The following is a 19,917-nucleotide window of genomic DNA, read 5'->3' on the forward strand; positions in this document are numbered from 1 at the left end:
CCCCTATCCACAAAAGTGGAGACAAATCAGACCCCAATAATTACAGGGGAATTTGCGTAAACAGTAACTTGGGAAAGATTTTCTGTAGCATTTTGAATTCAAGAATTCAAACCTTTCTTCAAGAAAAAAAGTAATAAGTAAATGTCAAATTGGCTTTCTCCCTAACCATCGCACTACTGACCATATATACACCGTACACACACTAATTAATAAACACGTCCACCAAAAAAAAAGAGGGCAAAATCTTTGCTTGCTTTTTTTACTTAAAAAAATCATTTGATTCGATTTAGCACAAAGGGCTATTCCACAAAATGGGCTTGGTGGTAAGGTATATGACTTAATAAAATGTATGTACAGAAAACAAATGTGCAATAAAAATCAAAAACCAAAGAACATAATTATTTTCACAATGTCGAGGTGTGAGACAAGGCTGCAATTTGAGTCCAAATCTTTTCAACAGTTATATCAATGAATTAGCAGACATGTTGGACCAATCTCCAGCCCCAGGACTCACACTATTTGACACAGAGGTGAAATACCTGCTATATGCTGATGACTTGGTACTTCTATCACCAACCAAAGAAGGTCTTCAACAGAACATTAATATTCTGGAGCAATATTGCCATAATTGGGCCCTGGCAGTAAATTTCCTAAAAACTAAAATCATGACCCCCCCCCCCAAAAAACATGTGTCAGAAACACAAATATAAATTCACCCTGAACAACACCTTAATAGTGCTTCAATAGGATTGAAACCTAATGTGTCGTGGAGGGGGTGGGGCACGTATTGGCAAAGGGACACCACTTGGCATGACAGGTTGAGATTCACATAATTTTACCATCAGAGCGTGCCAGTGGACTACTGTTAAGTATACTTTAATGTGAAAGTGTTGGGATCTGGGACAATGTTTACCCAAACCCAAAAGTAATATTTATGAGCAATTCCCCACACCCTACTCCCACACCCTACTACCCACCTGAATGCTTGTTTATTTAAATTTCAAGGGGTTGGGCAAAGGCTGAAATTGTGTTTTGACAGTTGAATTTAAATTATAAAGTTTGAAAAATTAAATGTAATATCGTGGATAAACTAAAGAGTGTGCAATATACAAGGGTAGTCATTGGACATTCTGAACCTTGTTTTGAAGTCAGGTCACATGACCAAGGAGCTAACGAAATTAGAACATTTACAAAATTAATAACCCTTTAAAGCAGTACATAACTGTGAGCATTTTCTTCAATGGTAAACCGCCTGAGTAAGACATCTTCGTTGATTCACCATCTTTGGTGAACAAGTGCACACTTTGGGAGGATGGAGAGAATGACAATTGGGACAGTATACTGTGTGTGGTGCGCATGTGAGAGTGTGATCAAAGAGGATCCAGGGCGCCTTGTTTTCAACATTGATAGTTTACTTCAGCTTTCTTTTCTTTTTTACGGCACATTGGAAATGTAAGCAAATTCTATAAAAATTCAAACCAAACATGAACAGATAGGGCGAGAGAAACTGAATACACGCACACTGTTTAAGGAAAACATTAGCTGTGAAAGACAATTTGATGGCGTTCCAAAAAAATGAATTGTCGCTTTGTGTCCAGTCTGATACAGAGATTTAAGTATACATACAGATGTGTACATTTACAAAACACTGTCTCTGAAGAGTCAAACCCATTTTGTCCTCTCTCTGGAGCCAGTTAAAATACCCTTTCTGTTAAAACCAGGGAGCACAGCATGAACAAGGCTCAGCTTGGTTGCGCAAATCCATTTTTTGGTTGGTGGTTTAAATTCAGATAGCAGGATGTAGTCATGGGTTCTCGAAGTCTGACGACGTTCCGTCAAAGACCGAGAAGCACTTCCGGAACCAGTCGTGACGGGGGCAGCCCAGGCACTCTGGTACCCTGGTGGAATACTCTTTTTGTAGGGGCCTCAGGCGGCCTGGAGCTGTGGTCCCGGAGCCCCCAAACTCCCCTCTGCCAAGCCGTTAGGCCGGCTGCTGCCTGGGCAAGGCACCTCTTTCCTGGGGAGGGATGCGGCGAATAGAGTATCCAACATCCCCAGAACTTCCAGGAGGTCCTGCTGGTAGTCAACCTCTCTCTCCACTAGCTCCTGGAGACGTACAAGCTGCCTGTCCACTACTGAAGACTGACCCACCACTGCCTGGTAGATGTCTGAGGAAACCGAGGGCAGGAGAATAACACACACACCTAACAAACTTGAAGAATTTTTTATAGTACAACTTCAGTGCGGTAGCAGTACCCCTGGCCCCGCAGACCCCACAACGGCATGCATGCGACACCCACACTGCTCAAATCATAGGCAAATGCAAACATTTTTGCCTAATAATGATTTGGCAGATGACTGTCTCATTCGGAATGGTAGGTTACAGACTGTTATGGATACTTGGTAATTGGCTGCTCTTCAGTAGCTAACTAGAAATACATTTAAAATGTACAAATCAGGGCTCTCACTAGGACTTTCTGACAAGGTGGTGCTGATGTAGGAATAAAGTTGGGTGGGGGAAAGTCAGTCGACTCCCCCCTCCCAGGAAGTTGGAGCTTTTTGTCTGTTTGAAAAACCTGTCATTTCTTCAAACCTAGTCTTAAATTATATCAAATAATGTAGCTAACACAGACTTCTGGTTTGATCCTAAATTAAATTGAGGGTCTCAAGGACATTTTTTAGGTTCAATTTAGGGGTAATGATTATTTTATTCAATCGCTGTGAGTCAAGTGAAAATGTAAACTGGCTTAATTTTGTTTGGGGAGAAAATTCAGAATAATTCAATTACTTGATGCAATGTAGTAGTTTAGCTTACTGTAGGCAATTTGGAATATGAAACAACGGTCTTTCTGTGAAGGACAGTATTAGAGGAACATCTGAGATGTCCGTTTCCATTCACGTAGGGACGCGCACTAAACTACTGCAACACCGCACATTTCCTTGCTCGTCAATGCGCTCACCTACTAACATTTCAAAGCATGTGCAGGCAAAAAAAAAAGTGTCCTTGCTTAGTTGACTAAACGCTGCAGCTAACTACCTTTGTTGTTATGACGCCTTGACCTCAAACTGTGTACATGGTACCAAATTCTGTGCAGGTTGGCATGTCTGTATACATATTCAGAATAAATCAATTAAGATTTGTTTCACAAACTCACCAAGAATCATCTCAGTGGCAGTGACGAGGACAGGTGTAAACCTGGGATCAACTACATTCCTGTGAAGGAGAAGATAAAACGATGTCAAGACACATGAGCAGGTGTGCCGCAGTCTGGTGTAGTGGTTGTGCTGCAGACTCCTGACCACACATTGCCCCCTCTGGCCTGTGCCTGCAAATCTGTATCCCTCTTACCTGTCTACCCGTCACTTTATCTCAAAGAGAAAATACCAATAAAACAATTACACATTGTAAAAAACAAACACTAGGGAGTAGGTAGGCGCTGATTTGGAATTGGGTATTTGAGTGAGTGTTACACAATCAGGAAATGGAGGAGTTGAGAGAGGTTCTGCTCGTCTCGTCCGGCCAGAGCGTTCTTCAAAGTTCCTCGGCGATCCAACTCCTTCATCACCGCCACCGTGATCTCAGGCTTTCTGTTCCTCCGCCACGACTGCAAGCACACACACACACACACTTAAAAAACTATCAAGATTGTACAAGATATTTGTCTGAGTTGCTGAGATCATCAGGAAAGTAATTGTACCTCCAGGGCGGTATCCAAGGCCTTGGAGATGTTGAATTTCTTCAGCTGTTTGTCGTATTTGGCCAGATGGCTCTTCACTGGTTTGCTGACAAGAAAGTCATCCTAAGGAGGGAAGAGGTTCGATTTCAGGTCATTAGCTAGGTATCCATTCAATTGATGACAGATTTTCAGGTGAATATTCTAAAAACTGCATAAAGAAAATGTGCATTTTCCCACCGGTGGTGTTTCCACCAAGGGGAATTGTTGCAGGTAAAAATCAGTGAGTGATGATGTAGTGCAGACAATATACTTTTGCGCTTAAGTTCTTATGTACCGAATAAAAATATAAATGTTGAGTTTATTTTTACAGGGACAGTGCACATTAATCCATCGCGTTTTCAATTCCACTGATAGATTTGTCACAAAAACTGTTGCGTTATTTAGCAAGTGTGCCTACTCTGATCAAGGCATGTGCGCACTAGCCAACAGCTTGCAGATAGTGTGGGTAGGCTGTGCGGGTAAGCTAGTCTATATGATGAGAACATTATGAAAAAGAGAAAGAACATTTGTCAAACAGCAAGCGTAGATCATGTCACCAGAATTAGCCAATAGTTATTGGAAAGCAGCAACAAGATCACCCTGTGAAGTTCATAAGTTATTTTATCTCTATGTAGGCTAATAAACTGTATGCTTTCCCGAGTCGTAGTGATAGGACCACACACCATATGTGGTCCTCCTACTTATGACTCAAAGTTTACGTCAATAGGATGGATACTATATCAATACTTGCACACAGGCTATCTGCAGGTTCCATGAAGTTGGATTTAAGACCTAAGACCTTTTAATGCCACTTGGAATGCAAATGAACACCAATTTTGAGATCTGCACGCACTACACACCTGCAAATATACCTCTCCAAAAATGAGCCCGTGTTGGCAAAAAGTAGTATTTGGAACGCCGACTTCGAGCCAGTCAGCGGTTTAGTTACCTCAACTTGCTCAATTTCCACATTATTCATTACGAGAGTAGTTGAGGTTTAGTGAATGATTTGCCCCAAATACAATGCTTTTAGTTTTGGAAATATTTAGGATTAACTTATTCCTTTGCTACCCATTCTGAAACTAACTGCAGCTCTTTGTTAAGTGTCGCAGTCATTTCAGTCGCTGTAGTAGCTGACGTGTATAGTGTTGAGTCATTCGCATACATAGACACACTGGCCTTACTCAAAGCCAACGATTGAAAAAAGCAAGGGGCCTAAACAGCTACCCTGGGGAATTCCTGCTTCTACCTGGATTATGTTTGAGATGCTTCCATTAAAAGAACACCTGGTAGACAAGTAACTCTTGTTCCACATTATAGCAGGGGGTGTAAAGCCATAACACATCCGTTTTTCCAGCAGCAGACTATGATTGATAATGTCAAAAGATGCACTGAAGTCTAACAAGACAAGCCCCACCCCCCCACAATAATTTATCATCAATTTCTCTCATCTGTCATTTGTGTGTAAAGTGCTTGTTGAGTGAATACATTTTTAAAGACACAGAAAGATCCCCCTATGTTGAACAAACATTATCTGTACCAAAACGTCCTGTTTCCATCACAGCTGTCGTGATTTTTTGTTTACTTTCCTCGCATATAAACTGTGAATGGAAATGTGGTTTCAATTTTTTTAAAATTAAATATAAAAACCACTACTGAATTAATCAGGCCGTTCTACGGAGAGTTATCTGAATTCAAATGGTAAACTGAAAATAAGTCCTTGGAAAATGAAACTATATCCTTAATTGAAAATACCTGCCATTAAACATGATCTTGTTGACTAATATATTTGTCAGGGGTTGTGGTTGGGATCATCAGTAGACAGATCAGTCAAGGTATCCCTCAACAGGCCTGTTGTTCATAGCATTTATGATCCCAGCACTGAACGACTTCAAGGCTACCATCTATCATTAGTAGGGTCACATTATGTATACTGACCATTAGGCTTGGGCTAAACACCATATACTGGAGTATTTGGAAAAAGCCACAGGGTTGTTTTTCAATGGTATGAATATTTGTAGCTATTTTTTAAGTTAAAGCAATTCGTATTCGCATTTGTATGCGCTCTCATGGACTTCGGCAGCATATTCTCTGCCCATTTCCAGAAGATTTGCATTATGGGCCCTAGAGTACGGAAATAGTGTCCTCTGCATGTATACTTCATATTTTGACGAATTTAATACGACATCCGGGAACTTTTGACATACTAACTATATCATACTATGACCAATAAGCATACTATATACTCAATTCACGGCACAAATAGTACAGTCAGTGTGGTTAGTATGAGTATTCGAACACAGCTCTATACACTGCAGCTTTCCAGAAACCGGGTTAAAAACCCCTGTAGTGAGAATTGTTCTTTGTAGTAGAATAAAACAGTTGGGGGAATAGGCACTTGCCTTTTTTGGGACGTAGTTTCTTCCTTTGACAAAGATGCGGTACACTGGCTGCATTCTCCGTTTTCCAGCCATTTCCCGTTTCTCCTCAGGGCTCTTCCTATGTTTAATGCTCAGGACGCCATTGGTCATCCCAACGACAATGGATTCGTCATCAGGCTAAACATACAGACAGAAACCATTAGCCTTGTGACTTTATTAATATCTGAAAAGCCTTCATACACAATCCATAAATCAAACATAATCATAATAGTGTATTGCTCAGTCTCAGTTCGGGATTACTTGTAAACTTACAGCCAGGGCCAGACTGAGAATGGAGGCGGCGTAGTCAAAGTTATGAACCACCTTGTAGTTGGTTGTGTTGTAGATTTTCACATGCCTGCAGGGTAAAAAACAAACAAAAATGCATATTCATCTAATCAAGAGATCCATCAAAACATCCAATAATTTTTACGATAATCTCGTTAATAAATATGTTTGTCAGAGGCTCTTTCAGAGTTGAAGAGCTCATTTGTAGTTCAGTCGATGGATCACTCAAGGAACCTTCACTCGACATGCCTGCTGCAATACACACACAAACCTGTCTAGAGCTGCTCACACACACCTGTCGAGGGAGGCAGAGAGCAGTCTCTGTCCGTTGCTGCTGAGACTGAGACAGGTGACGGTCTTGTGGTGGTTCTTCAGTGACACCAGAGGCTGACCTCCCTTCAGCAGGTCCCACACCTTCACATACCGCCCTCCTGTGGGGGAAGGGGAGACAACAACTTGGTCTAAATGGTCTTTCCTCCATCAGCACAGATGTGACGAGCACAACAAATAATGGAGGGTGTCATGACTGTCCAGTGAGTATCTGAATTGGTCAGATAAGCTTGGCAATAAATAACTTCAGCGAGACCCCCTCTCACCCCCTAAAGGGGGAGAAGGGAGCTGGTGGAGGGGTTGACAGATCACACCCTGTTGTAAATCAAGGAGAGAACATTCCTCTCCAATGTTCACACAGGAATGTGCCTTTGTCTCAACAGACATTTCCACACCAAAACTCTAACATATTCTAAAGTGAATACTGGAACAATATTTCTAACAAAGAAAGTGGGGAATGGGCAGAGGTGACCTAAAAAAAACCCACCAATGTCACATGGGTTGTTATTTTCTGATGTCATTAAACATGTTATAAAGGAAATACTGTAACTTGAAAAGTATACACACTGTGTCGTGTCCATCTTCTACGTTGTGTATGAAATATGAAGTGTTTTTTTTGTTAAAGAGAGGGATGTGATCTTAGATACAATAAGAGGAAATTGTTTCTATGACTTTGTACGAGTAGTCAAAGAGCGTGTCAGCCTCACGAACCGCCCCTTTTGAATGAACTGTATAAAACGGTGGGTTAAGAATTAACATATCAGACCAGAGAGGCGTGTACAGCTCACGTCCAAAATGGTTCGAACTCTAAAATCTCAACACGAGGTAGAGACTATAGTCACCCCCCGGACAATCACTGGTACAGCTGATTACCTGTCCTATGTAAAGTATCTAGAAAAGTAAACTTAAGTGGGACCATTCTACTACTCTTCTCAAATCACCCTAGAATGCTACTCTCATCCCCCAATGGGAACCATCGACATGGCTGGCTAGCCTATCTTCAAAGAGGCAGCTTCAGGAACGAATGGAAAGTAGAATAAACTCCGTAGTTCTGTTCAGGACTACACAACAAAGTCAACGACGGCAGAGGAGGACAACAGTAGAAGATAGGTGGGGACCCCTTTTGGACAATAAGAGCATTACAAGCGTTGAGAAAGGTCCAACCAAACCCCTTTCCAAGAAGGCTTGGTTCCGACACGAGATACACGGCGAACCAAGGCATTCACACGTATACATTCATGATTTCTTACTCCAAACGGGCAGCGGTTCGTGTGCAAAGTAGTTTATAAATGTACCGAAGTACTATGGTCCCTGTCCCTCTCTCTGTCCCTCTCCATGTCTTTTTTGTAAACAAGCCACCATATTGCGTCAGTCCGCTAGGGACCTGCTTTTAATGTATTAAGTGTGCATGTTTATCCTGTGTTATCATTTACTTAACTAGAAAATAAATTAAACCTATTTGTGTAGTACTGAATCATAAGTAAGGCTGGGGTTTAAAAAAGTAAAGTCATGATAAGCAGCACAAGTATGAGGTTAATTATATTATCCTGTAAGGGGGATATGGCTTAATATTGACAAGCGCATCCTTATTGAACAATTTATCCTTTGTTGAAATTGAGATGTTCTCTCACTGGCCTACACACAAAACCCCATAATGTCAAAGTGGAATTATGTTTAAAAAATATATTTTAGAAATTCATTTAAAATGAAAAGCTGAAATGTCTCAAGTCAATAAACATTCAACCCCTTTGTTATGGCAAGGCTAAATAAGTTCAGGAGTAAAAATTATCTTACATATTGATACAACAGGAGCTAGGATGGGGAGAAGTCAGTCCATAATAAAGTGCTGTTCTGAATTCTAAACAGCATTATCAACAACTAGAGTCCTGCGGGCCCTAGTTTTGTCAAACCTGGACTACTGTTCAGTTGTGTGTTTAGGTGCCACAGAGGGACCTCAGAAAATGACAATTGGCTCAGAACAGGACAGCAGGGCTGGTCCTTACATGTACACGGAGAGCTAACATTAATACATCTCTCATGGCTCAAAGTGGACGAGAGATTGACTTCATCACTACTTGTTTTTCTAAGAAGTGTTAACATGCTGAATGTACCGAGGTGTCTGTTTAACTACTAGCACACAGTTCGGACATCCATGCACACCCCACAACACATGCCACCAGAGGTCTCTTCACAATCTCAAGAACAGACTATGGGAGGTGCACAATACTACATAGAGCCATGGTTACATGGAACCCACATCAGGTAACTGATGCAATGTATTGGGTGAAGTGTTGTGAAAAGTAATGTGTAATTTTTAAAACTGTATATACCTGTCTTAATGGTGCTGGACCCCAGGAAGAGAATGGAGATTTCCTTAATAAAATCAAATACTACAAAGTATTGACTTTTGTAAATGAGATCATTCTGAATAAAACATTTTTTATTTGTTTAATAGTTTTCACTTTGTCATTGTGTGTACATGGGCAAATTTGATTTTTATTGTACATTTTGAATGTACAAACAACTAGCATTTTAGCTAATCATTTACTGCTTAAAATAGTTGCAAAAATTGTAACAAATTGTATGCGTTGCAAATTTGTAATATAATATGAATTGTAATTCATAACGTGTCTGAGTTATTGACATGCACAAATTAATACATATCCTACGAAACCTAACATACCATACTAAATGGAGTGTCTCGGATTTACATACAAAATCATACGAAATGCTCCGAGACCAGGTTGGTAAAGAAGATCAGGTAAGGCGGCTATTATTGGGACAACAATACCAGTGTGGTGTCTGGTCTTCATCTTGAGGACCACAAATGGTTATGGAACTCAAAATCACAGTACAATATTATGATTATGCAGCTATGCGGTTACAGCTTACCTGCTGAAACCAGTAGTCCTTCAGAGGGGTAGAGCAGAACGCTCTCCACGGGCTGGCTGTGGTCCATGGTCATCACACTCTTTTCCACTCTGGCATCAAACACCCTTAGTGTGTGGTCATAGGAGCCTGAGGGTAGGGGGACAGAGACAATACACAGACACACAAACAACACACTTTCAGCATGTGTGTAGATAGCAAACCAACACTATCAAGAATGTATGGGTGTTTAAAGGGATAATTCTGGATTTTGGCAATGAAGCCCTTTACCTACTACTTCAGAGTCAAAAGAACTTGTGGATATCCTTTTAATGTCTCTGCATCCAGTATAAAAGGAACTAAGAGGTGGCTTCACAAGTCAATGCTAACTTGCATTAGCGCAATGACCGGAAGACTAAAGAAACAGTTAGCATGCTAGCTCTTCCCATAGACTTCCAGTCATTACACCAACGCTAGTTAGCAATTGCGCTAATGCTATTTGGCAACTTCATTAAAACTGAACGTGGAGACATAAAAATGGTATCCACGAGTTCATCCGGCTGTGGGAATGTAGATAAAGGGCTTCATTGCCAAAATCCCAAACTATCCCTTTACAATGGCTGGTAGAGGCAGTTGTGTGAAATGATGATTTCTGAAAACATGTCTTTGTATCAGTAACTGTGTTTCATTTCACCGGTTATGAAGATATCTCTGTTGAGTTTGCTGGTGATGCCACAGCGGACATAGTCTGTGTGTTCCTTGTATGAGGTCAGTTCAGTGGAATTGGGGATGTCCCACAGGCGACAAGTGTAGTCGTCTGAGCCCGTCAGGATGTGATAACAGTCTGAGGTGAAATCTGTTACATGCACCCCCCTTGAGCAGAGAGAAACAGTTCAGTTAATTGTAGTAAAGAACACCAGAATAAGGAATAAAAAAATGGGGTCCAAAACATCCACACAAGACACTTGTCAGAGGCAGTTGAAATCATCAGTTTTAGTTCAGTTGATGGATCACTCAAGGAATCATCACTCAACGGGCCTGCTGCTGAGCTTAGCAATTTTATTTTTGCCCACTGATAGGGAAGGATTGGGGGACATTTTCCCACCAGACATTGGGAACCCGGTGACGTTGAATTGAGGACCTACTTTGTGTGCCCTTTGAACACCCTGAGCGCCACCTTGCCGCTGACATCAAATAGCCGCACCACGGAGTCCTCGCATCCTGCCACCAAGAGCTGACCATCTGACCGGAACTTTCCGCTGTACGCCGTGTCCTTGAAGCGAGTAAATGTCTTGACTGGCTCCGTAGAAAACGGTCCGTAGATGTGGATCTGAAACAGGCAGCGGGTTTAGAATGAGTGAGGGACACACACACTTTCAGCTTGTGTAGATGGCAACCAACACTATCAAGACTATGATTGTTTAAGATGGCTCGTAGAGGATATGGTCATAATTGTTTAGATCATAATTTGTAGTTCAGTCGATGGATCACAGAAGGAATCACTTTATATGCCATTGTCATCATGGATTTAATGAGAGGATATAGTTCAGAACTAAATTAACCTCCATTGTTTTCCTAGAGTCTACTAACGTGTATGTGAATGGCAGTGAGACCAGCCTACCCGTGTAGAAGCAGTCACTGCATAGTTGTGTGGTGCCAGGGAGGAGAAGTCAATGCTTGTGACTGCTCCAAATTCCTTTATCTGGACTGGGGCCTGAAAAACATTCAACAACAGAGAAGAGTTGAGAGAACACAATCAAAAGACAAGTCAACTTCATCAGTAGGCTATTATTGTCTTGTTACTGCAATATGGAAACATGATAGCTAGTATGCTCATGCTGCCACCAACAACACATCGACAGTGTGACAGGCTTACCTTGTAGTTTTTCCAATATAATGTGTCCGGAGTAACTTTCTCTCCAAGTTTGGGATATATTGGGATTTTTGTAGATTTGAATGAAGCCATTTCTGTATGTTGATAAGGCTCCTCTTAATCTTCGTATAGTTTCCGCCCACCTAATTTATGTGAGGAATACATAAAATATGGACACTCAAATAAACCAAATCTAAAACTGAGCAGGCAGAATCACTACCTACAGCGTTGTTGTATGCAGCGCAGCATGTGCTAGCTAACTAGCTAGCTACCAAGTATTAACATTTTAAGTCTGCAACATCAGACAGCTTGGAGTTGATTATGCTTAAGTTAGCTACCCACTAGCGTCTACACATACTTAACGTATGGAAGTAACCTTTTTCTTCGATCACTTTATTGAAATGGAAAAACAGGAGTATAGCATTAAAAATGGCTAGCTAACTAGCATACACAACGTGGTCCAATAGCGGTCCGCACGCCAACAAGATTGAACAAATACTTTTTCAAACAAGGTTTCTCACCTTTGGGTGGTATTCCTTGACTAAACTCAGTAGATCGTAATCCAATGGATTCAATTCAGAAATAGGTTTGCGTTAGATAAACCAAAATGCATTCATGTTTAAAAAGTTATCACGTTGTTCTGTGCCCACAGGCTCCAGTCAAAGACAGTAACAGTAAAGAGAGGCAGAAACTGCTTCTCCAATAAAAATCCCTGATCACACATGTAGGTGATGTCATGGCGACGTTGGCTAGCTAGGCTGACGCACATAAGCACGTCGTTGGGTCTATCGGTCAAACTGCGCATGTGCAAGCAGTCAACATAAAGGGACTATTTCGATATCAAGTTGTTTTTGACGAAAATGATAACTTGTCAGTTTGTCACTTTCACGCGGTTGAAGTAGTAACGTGTTAAACTACTACTTTTCATTTATCTCTGACTTCTCAAACCCGGCCTGGTCTGCTTGGTCTGTTTCACAAGCGTTCCCGGAAGTCTTGCGATGTTGCGAATCTGCGTTTAGAAACTCTGTGATGCAGCCGTGTTTAAGATCTCCACTTCCGTTAAAAAAAACGTTATTGTTTACTGTTTCATTGGCCAAACAGCCATCTCCTGCCTGGGTAGCTGTCCACCGTGTATATCAAATTGATACATTCTGGTCAATTCCAATCAGTTCATACGCTTATTTAACTCGACGACTCATTGAATAACTAATTCAAAATGTGATTCAGTTGATTCATTCATTGGCTTAAATTTGTTCTCTCATCTCCTTGTCAAACTTCATGTCAAAGTGCGTCAGTTCCTCACAAAAAGCAGTCAAACCATCCACACCTTATTTAAATAAAACGTATTTAAATTTAACTATATTTTAAGACAATTAAATACTCTACCAACAAAAAAAGTAAAAATGTTAACCTTTATTTGGCTAGGCAAGTCAGTTAACAACAAATTCTTATTTACAATTATTTGTTTTTTTAATTTCATCTTTATTTAACCAGGTAGGCAAGTTGAGAACACGTTCTCATTTACAATTGCGACCTGGCCAAGATAAAGCAAAGCAGTTCGACACATACAACAACACATGGTGTAAAACAAACATACAGTCAATAATACAGTAGAAAAATAAGTCTATATACAATGTGAGCAAATGAGGTGAGATAAGGGAGGTAAAGGCAAAAAAAAAGGCCATGGTTGTGAAGTAAATACAATACAGCAAGTAAAACACTGGAATGGTAGAATTGCAGTGGAAGAATGTGCAAGGTAGAGATATAAATAATGGAGTGCAAAATAAATAAATACAGTAGGGGGAGAGGTAGTTGTGTGGGCTAAATTATAGACGGGCTATGTACAGGTGCAGTAATCTGTGAGCTGCTCTGACAGCTGGTGCTTAAAGCTAGTGAGGGAGATAAGTGTTTCCAATTTCAGAGATTTTTGTAGTTCGTTCCAGTCATTGGCAGCAGAGAACTGGAAGGAGAGGCGGCCAGTATGAAGCGAGGGCCAGCCAACGAGAGCGTACAGGTCGCAGTGGTGGGTAGTATATGGGGCTTTGGTGACAAAATGGATGGCACTGTGATAGACTGCATCCAATCTATTGAGTAGGGTATTGGAGGCTATTTTGTAAATGAAATCGCCGAAGTCGAGGATCGGTAGGATGGTCAGTTTTACAAGTGTATGTTTGAAGGCCTAACCCGGCCAAACCCAGACGACGCTGGGCCAATTGTGCACCGCCCCAAGGGACTCCCAATCACGGCCAGATGTGATTCAGCCTGGATTCAAACCATTGACTGTTCTGGGTAGCCTCTGAGAATGACATTGACGAATACACAGATACGGTGACTGAGTTTATCAGGAAGTGTATAGGAGATGTTGTACCCACTGACTCTTAAAACCTACCCTAACCAGAAACCGTGGCAGTATTCGTGCAAAACTGAAAGCGCGAACCATCGCATTTAACCATCACTATAGAGACAAAGTGCAGTCGCAATTCAACAGCTCAGACACGCGACCTATGTGGCAGGGTCGACAGGCAATCACGGACTCCAAAGGGAAAACCAGCCACGTTGCGGACACCGACATCTTGCTTCCGGACAAGCAAAACACCTTCTTTTCCCGCTTTGAAGATAACACAGTGCCACCAACGCGGTCCGCTACCAAGGACTGTGGGCCCTCCTTCTCCTTGGCCGACGTGAGAAAGAAGGGAACACCCCCCTGAAAAGTACAAAAATGAATGGGAAGTCATTAGCACTGCACAAACCATACCAATACCACTCAATTTGGCGTCATTTCATTCAAAGTTGAATGCCAGGTGTAACACTTTAAAAATCCATCAGGTGGCGAGTGCGCTCCACTGGGGTTTTTCATATTGCAAACGTAACACAAGTCAACATCCAAAAGTAAAACTTTGAAAAACTGATATTTTTTTCAAAAACGTATTACCCCCTTAAAAAAAGTGCTTTCTGGACCGTTTTTCAAAATTCCTTCAATTTTTTTGTCAATTAATCATGTGTAAAAACTGTATAAATATACTATTATCATTATTATTATTTTTTATTTTTTTACTTTGCATAAGGTTTTGTCCATTTGCAATATGGTTTCATAGGAAGTCAAAAGTCACTTTTTTGGGGCCAAATGCCATAAGAAATGTCCAAATGCAATATGAAAGATTTGAAAATGCCAAATCAGGATGTTGTGTCCATTTGCCATGTACCATCACGAATTTGACATGCTCAAAAATACTGCAGAAATGCAAAATTGACTGGCCTGATGAACTTGGGATGGCCGGGCAGTGATAGTGGTTCCTCTCCATCACTCGTTGAGTTGATTTCATCATGTCCATTTGGTGATGTTTTTTTTACTGTTGAATCATATTGCAAATGCACAGGCAACTATCACATACTTCAGTGCTGGGCCAAAATTCACAACGCCTTCTGTTCAAACCATAATAAAAACATCAAACACATAGTTACGTTCTAGCTGCGGGTCCAGTTCTGACGTTATGTGTAGGCCTAGCTGAGGCGACCCCGAATCCCAAGTTTCGGCTCGATAGGTCATTTGGTGCCCGAGCAAGACCCTAATTGGTGCTGAAAATCCACTTTTTTTCCATGCCTTGCTACGGTGTCCTTGAATGAGCTATCGAACGGAAATGTTGGGGTCCGTCTATATGGGCCGAGGCGGTCGCAATGCACCTCGTCTTGCGACTCTGGGACATTTCTAAATGTCATCATTTTCGTGATGCAAAAATGAATTGAAGTTATTGCAAATGTACAAGGCTGTTTCTCGGTCCAAGAACCTTCTATAGAGCCACGTAACTCACCAAGCACTATCGACCTGAGGTCTAGAACAAGTTTCTAAAGTTTCAGAACTCAAGGTCTGACGGTTCTTTATTAGTTCGAACAAGGTTAACTAATGCTGTATGTTTCTACGCACCACAATGTGTCCCTCCTTCCAAGCTGTGTGTGTGTGTGATTTAGTTTTTCTTTGAAATTTTATGGGAGTCATGACTGATTTACAGTTCATGAGGGTTGCCTAAATCGCACAAATGAAGTTTTGAAAAGATCTGACCTTTTTAACCCTTCGAAACAGCTCCTGTGACACCAATTATGGCACTTCTGGTTGGCACAGGAAGCTATAAGTAAAGACATATCCTCATTGGGGTATGCCTTTACAGAATCCTGAGTTTTAAGTGTTTATGTTAAGAACTGACCGATTTACACAGGGTTGAATGCACTATTTATCACAAACTGCTGGTTGGGTATGGAAAAACACGTTTAGGGTGATTTTATCCACTTCCGGTTGCTTCAGGAAGCTTAGAATCGACACAGGTAGACCTCTTAGTGTCCTGATGGACTGTCATTGAAGACAGGTTCATAACCCACATAGGCTTCAGGTTGACTTTAGAGGAGCAGGCAATGTATTCCTATGGGGAGAGATGTCATTGTAATCTGTGAGATCAAAAAACCCTGAATAACTGTTAAGGGTTAATGCAACACGGTCAAGGTTAGGCTTGCACAGATTGGGAGGACCTCAGAAACGTACCTGAGGTCGAATTGTGTTTCTCACCCTAACCGTTCTCTCACTGTCACCCAAAAGCAAATGACATTTAGGGCCAGTCTTCATTTTGGGCCTTATTTTTTCACGGTCGCTGCACTCAGAGCGAGCTTACGGTCAAGCGGAGCATCTCGTTGAACTCGGCACGGCCTAGAGAATATGGAAATGCCATTGCAGGCTCTGTGTGTCTTTAAGCACCGCACTTTGTCACTCCATCCTTGCTGTGTGTGTGTGTGTGTGTGTGTGTGTGTGTGTGTGTGTGTGTGTGTGAAAGAGCTTTTCTTTGACATCTGTTGGGAGAAATGACTGACTTACAGTTCATGGGGGTTGCCTAATCACACATATGAAGTTTTGAAAAGATCTGACCTTTTTAACCCTTCGAAACAGCCCCTATGACACCATGTTGGGGCACTTCCGGTTTACACAGGCAGCCGAAAGTGAACACATATCCTCCTTGGGGTAGGCAATTATAGAATTTTGAGTTTTAAGTCTTTATGTTAAGAACTTACTTATTTACGGAGGGTTTAGTGAGTGTGTGTTATTTCAGAAAATCACAGAAAATCATAGAAATCTCGCAGAGCTCCGAAGCACGCTTTAAAAAGATTTGCACGAACACGCTGCAACTGGATCTGTAACAGTTTTTTTTTGTACTATTTTTGAACATCACCAATTTGACATTGTACGATTTCTCTTAAATGACGATAGATAAATGGCTGGTTCTTTTTTTATTGACACCGGAGGTTCATTTTGGACCTTTAATCCCAGAAAAATGGCCATAACTCAAAAACCGTTGAGGCCGAGAGGCCATCTTGTTTGGGGCCAACTGCCCATTATGCCAAACCTATATGCTCACCAAGTTTCGGGTTCTAAATATTTTCCATTTAGGAGATAAGGCCACGTCGTGATTCGTGATGTTTTGTACATTTGCAATATGATTCCATTCGCCCTCTTGTGGGATTTACTGGGACAGCAGAAAAATGACCAAAATTTGATTATTTTATAAAACGGAAACCGAATGTCCGAGAGAGTTTGTTTGATGACTTCCTGGAAGATCCGGCCCTGCTGCAAGGCCCGACGCCGTCCGCAAATTTTACAAACGTTTTCGGACGTCTAGTAAGGGACCGTACATTTGCAATGTGGTCTTTCTCACTAACCATATGGCAAATGTCAAAATGTTGCCTTAAGGTATGCAAGGCTGCCGGCCCAGACGGCATCCCTAGCCTCAGAGCATGTGCAGACCAGCTGGCTGGAGTATTTACGGACATATTCAATCTCTCCCTATCCCAGTCTGCTGTCCCCACTTGCTTCAAGATGTCCACCACTGTTCCTACACCCAAGAAAGCAAAGGTAACTGAACTAAATGACTATCGCCCTGTAGCACTCACTTCTGTCATCATGAAGTGCTTTGAGAGGCTAGTTAATAAGGATCATATCACCTTTACCTTACCTAACACCCTAGACCCACTTCAATTTGCATACCGCCCCAATAGATCCACAGACGATGCAATTGCTATCAGACTGCACATTGCCCTATCCCATCTGGACAAGAGGAATACCTATGTAAGAATGCTGTTCATTGACTATAGCTCAGCATTCAACACCATAGTACCCTCCAAGCACATCATTAAGCTTGGGGCCGTGGGCTACTGTGTCCTGGACTTCCTGACGGGCTGTCCCCAGGGGGTGAAGGTAGGAAACAACACCTCCACTTCGCTGATCCTCAACAAAGAGGCCCTACAAGGGTAAGTGCTCAGCCCCCTCCTGTATTCTCTGTTCACCCATGACTGTGTGGCCATGCACGACCTCCAACTCAATCATCAAGTTTGCAGACGACATAACAGTAGTAGGCCTGATTACCAACATTGACGAGACAGCCTACAGAGAGGAGGTAAGGGCCCTGGGAGTGTGGTGACCGAAAAATAACCTCTCACTCAATGTTGACCCATTGACGGGACCGCAGTGGAGCAGGTGAAAAGCTTATAGTTCCTCGGCGTACACATCACTGACAATCTAAAATGGTTCACCCACACAGACAGTGTGGCGAAGAAGGCGCAACACCGACTCTTCAACCTCTGGAGGCTGAAGAAATTTGTCTTGGCACCTAAAACCCTCACAAACTGTTACAGATGCACAATTGAGAGCATTCTGTTGGCTGTATTACCGCCTGGTAGGCGGTAATTACCGCCCTCAACCGCAGGGCTCTCCAGAGGGTGGTGTGGTCTGCCCAACGTATCAACAACCACCCAAGCCACTGCCTGTTCACCCCACTATCATCCAGAAGGCAAGGTCAGTACATATCCAAACATATCCTCAAAGACGGAAGGCAGGTGGGAGGATGCGAGATCAGGTGGGACCATTCTAGACAATGAGAGGGCAGATATGAGTGTTATCAACAGGCCATAGAGATAGATCGAGGACTCATCTTTGTATGTGCAACTATAGCATCTGTGACATCATGGGCGTTGAGGCTATCTCCATTTTAAAATAGTAAATGTTTCTTCTTCTTCATTGAGTTACACGGTATGAGTCATAATGCCCATAAAACCTAGCAGTAAAACCCTAAAATGTTTCCAATAGCTTTTTCACAATTCATTTTTGCGTCAGGGGGTGTTTTGTATAGGCTTACCCTGGAGTGATGCTTTGATAACCGCGTAAATCTCTCTCGAACAAGGTAACTTTTATCAATATATTCTCCCGTAGATTAGCCGCTAATGTGACTATCATACAGAACTACACATCTTGTTGCAAGCTTTGACATAATCCCTCAAGGCACATTTCTCATTGCAAGCTCATCGACAAGTAGCAAGTAACCAAGCAAGTAGATATTATAGCCTTTTCAGTTTATTGTGTAAATCATTGATATCGTGTATTTCTGTGTGTGTTCTTGTTTTGCATTTTTCAAATTACCTACCTAGCAACACGTGAATTTTATAGATTTACGACCTCTGTAAGCGAGAGGCATCGCTGGAGACGTGTGATAAGGTAAGCCCTGTTTGCTAGCTACTAACAAGCAATTTTAGTAAGTCAAAGATATGTGGTTAGCTAGGTGCTTATGCAAATGAACTAGATACCCACTGGCTGTAGGTACGTGTACAACGCATGTTATCTTCCTTACAAGTAAAAAGAAAACCAGCATAGGCTAGCTTAATGACTGTTTAATGACCTTTTATTTACAAGTCTTTATTGACAAGCCAGCTAGTTAACGTTAGCTCACGGTTTGTGTAGACATACTTTTTCACGTGCTGGCAGGCTAGCTATCATTAGCCCACCAGCGAAGGGATATTTTATCTAGATAGTTAATGTTAACTCACCTTTTGTGTAATCAGACTTGCTAGCTAACGTTAAATCAGCACCAAGGCAAGGATAGTTGGTTAGATAGTATGCCACCACATGTCACCACCACAGAAAAGTCTCACTACATGAATGGTGAGCTAATGTTAACTAGTCTTCCGTACTTCCGGCGCCGACAGAGATGGCCGCCTCGCTTCGCGTTCCTAGGAAACTATCCCGTTTTCAAGCATTTCACTACACTCGCATTAACATCTGCTAACCATGTGTATGTGTATGTGACAAATAGAATTTGATTTGATTTAGTTAGGCACCTACGTTATTTGACATTTTGGGGAAAAATGCTAACTCGGCTCCATCATTCATTGAATCAGTTGGCTCATTCATCACAAAACCTTTATACTGTCAACTACTTTAAGGATGTTTTTCATTGGCAAGATTAGCAAACTTAGGTATGACATGCCAGTAACAAATGTTGACACGATACATCACAGTACATCTGACCAAATCATGAAAGGCAAGAAAAAAGAGGTGAAAAAATGATTGTTGTCTGTCAACAATGACAAGCCCCCGAGGTCTGACAATCTGGAT

At 41.7% G+C, this 19,917-nt stretch overlaps 1 protein-coding gene across 1 annotated transcript; it reads right to left on the bottom strand.

The window, feature by feature from the left end:
* Positions 1-243: 243 nt before the first annotated feature.
* utp15 (UTP15 small subunit processome component) lies at positions 244-12,406 on the bottom strand. Its single transcript, XM_035763211.2, has 13 exons — positions 12,017-12,406; positions 11,499-11,638; positions 11,244-11,336; positions 10,768-10,952; positions 10,317-10,495; positions 9,647-9,772; positions 6,720-6,855; positions 6,410-6,494; positions 6,119-6,274; positions 3,699-3,800; positions 3,472-3,605; positions 3,156-3,214; positions 244-2,168 (listed from the first exon to the last, which is right to left on the bottom strand). The coding sequence occupies exons 2-13, from the start codon at positions 11,586-11,588 to the stop codon at positions 1,927-1,929; spliced, it is 1,587 nt and encodes a 528-aa protein (XP_035619104.1). The 5' UTR covers positions 11,589-11,638; positions 12,017-12,406; the 3' UTR covers positions 244-1,926.
* Between the last annotated feature and the right edge of the window lie 7,511 nt (positions 12,407-19,917).

This window comes from Oncorhynchus keta, chromosome 14 (assembly GCF_023373465.1).
Source record: "Oncorhynchus keta strain PuntledgeMale-10-30-2019 chromosome 14, Oket_V2, whole genome shotgun sequence".
NCBI classification, from domain to species: Eukaryota; Metazoa; Chordata; class Actinopteri; order Salmoniformes; family Salmonidae; genus Oncorhynchus; species Oncorhynchus keta.

What these genes read in the sequence shown, in the direction of transcription:
- utp15 (XM_035763211.2), bottom strand. Translation starts at nt 11,588, where the DNA reads ATGGCTTCATTCAAATCTACAAAAATCCCAATATATCCCAAACTTGGA. An exon ending in GAAACTACGTCCCAAAAAAG is followed by an intron (nt 3,801 to 6,118) that starts GCAAGTGCCTAT and finishes TTCCCTCCTTAG; the next exon opens with GATGACTTTCTTGTCAGCAA. An exon ending in TGCCACTGAGATGATTCTTG is followed by an intron (nt 2,169 to 3,155) that starts GTGAGTTTGTGA and finishes CGGTTTCCTCAG; the next exon opens with ACATCTACCAGGCAGTGGTG.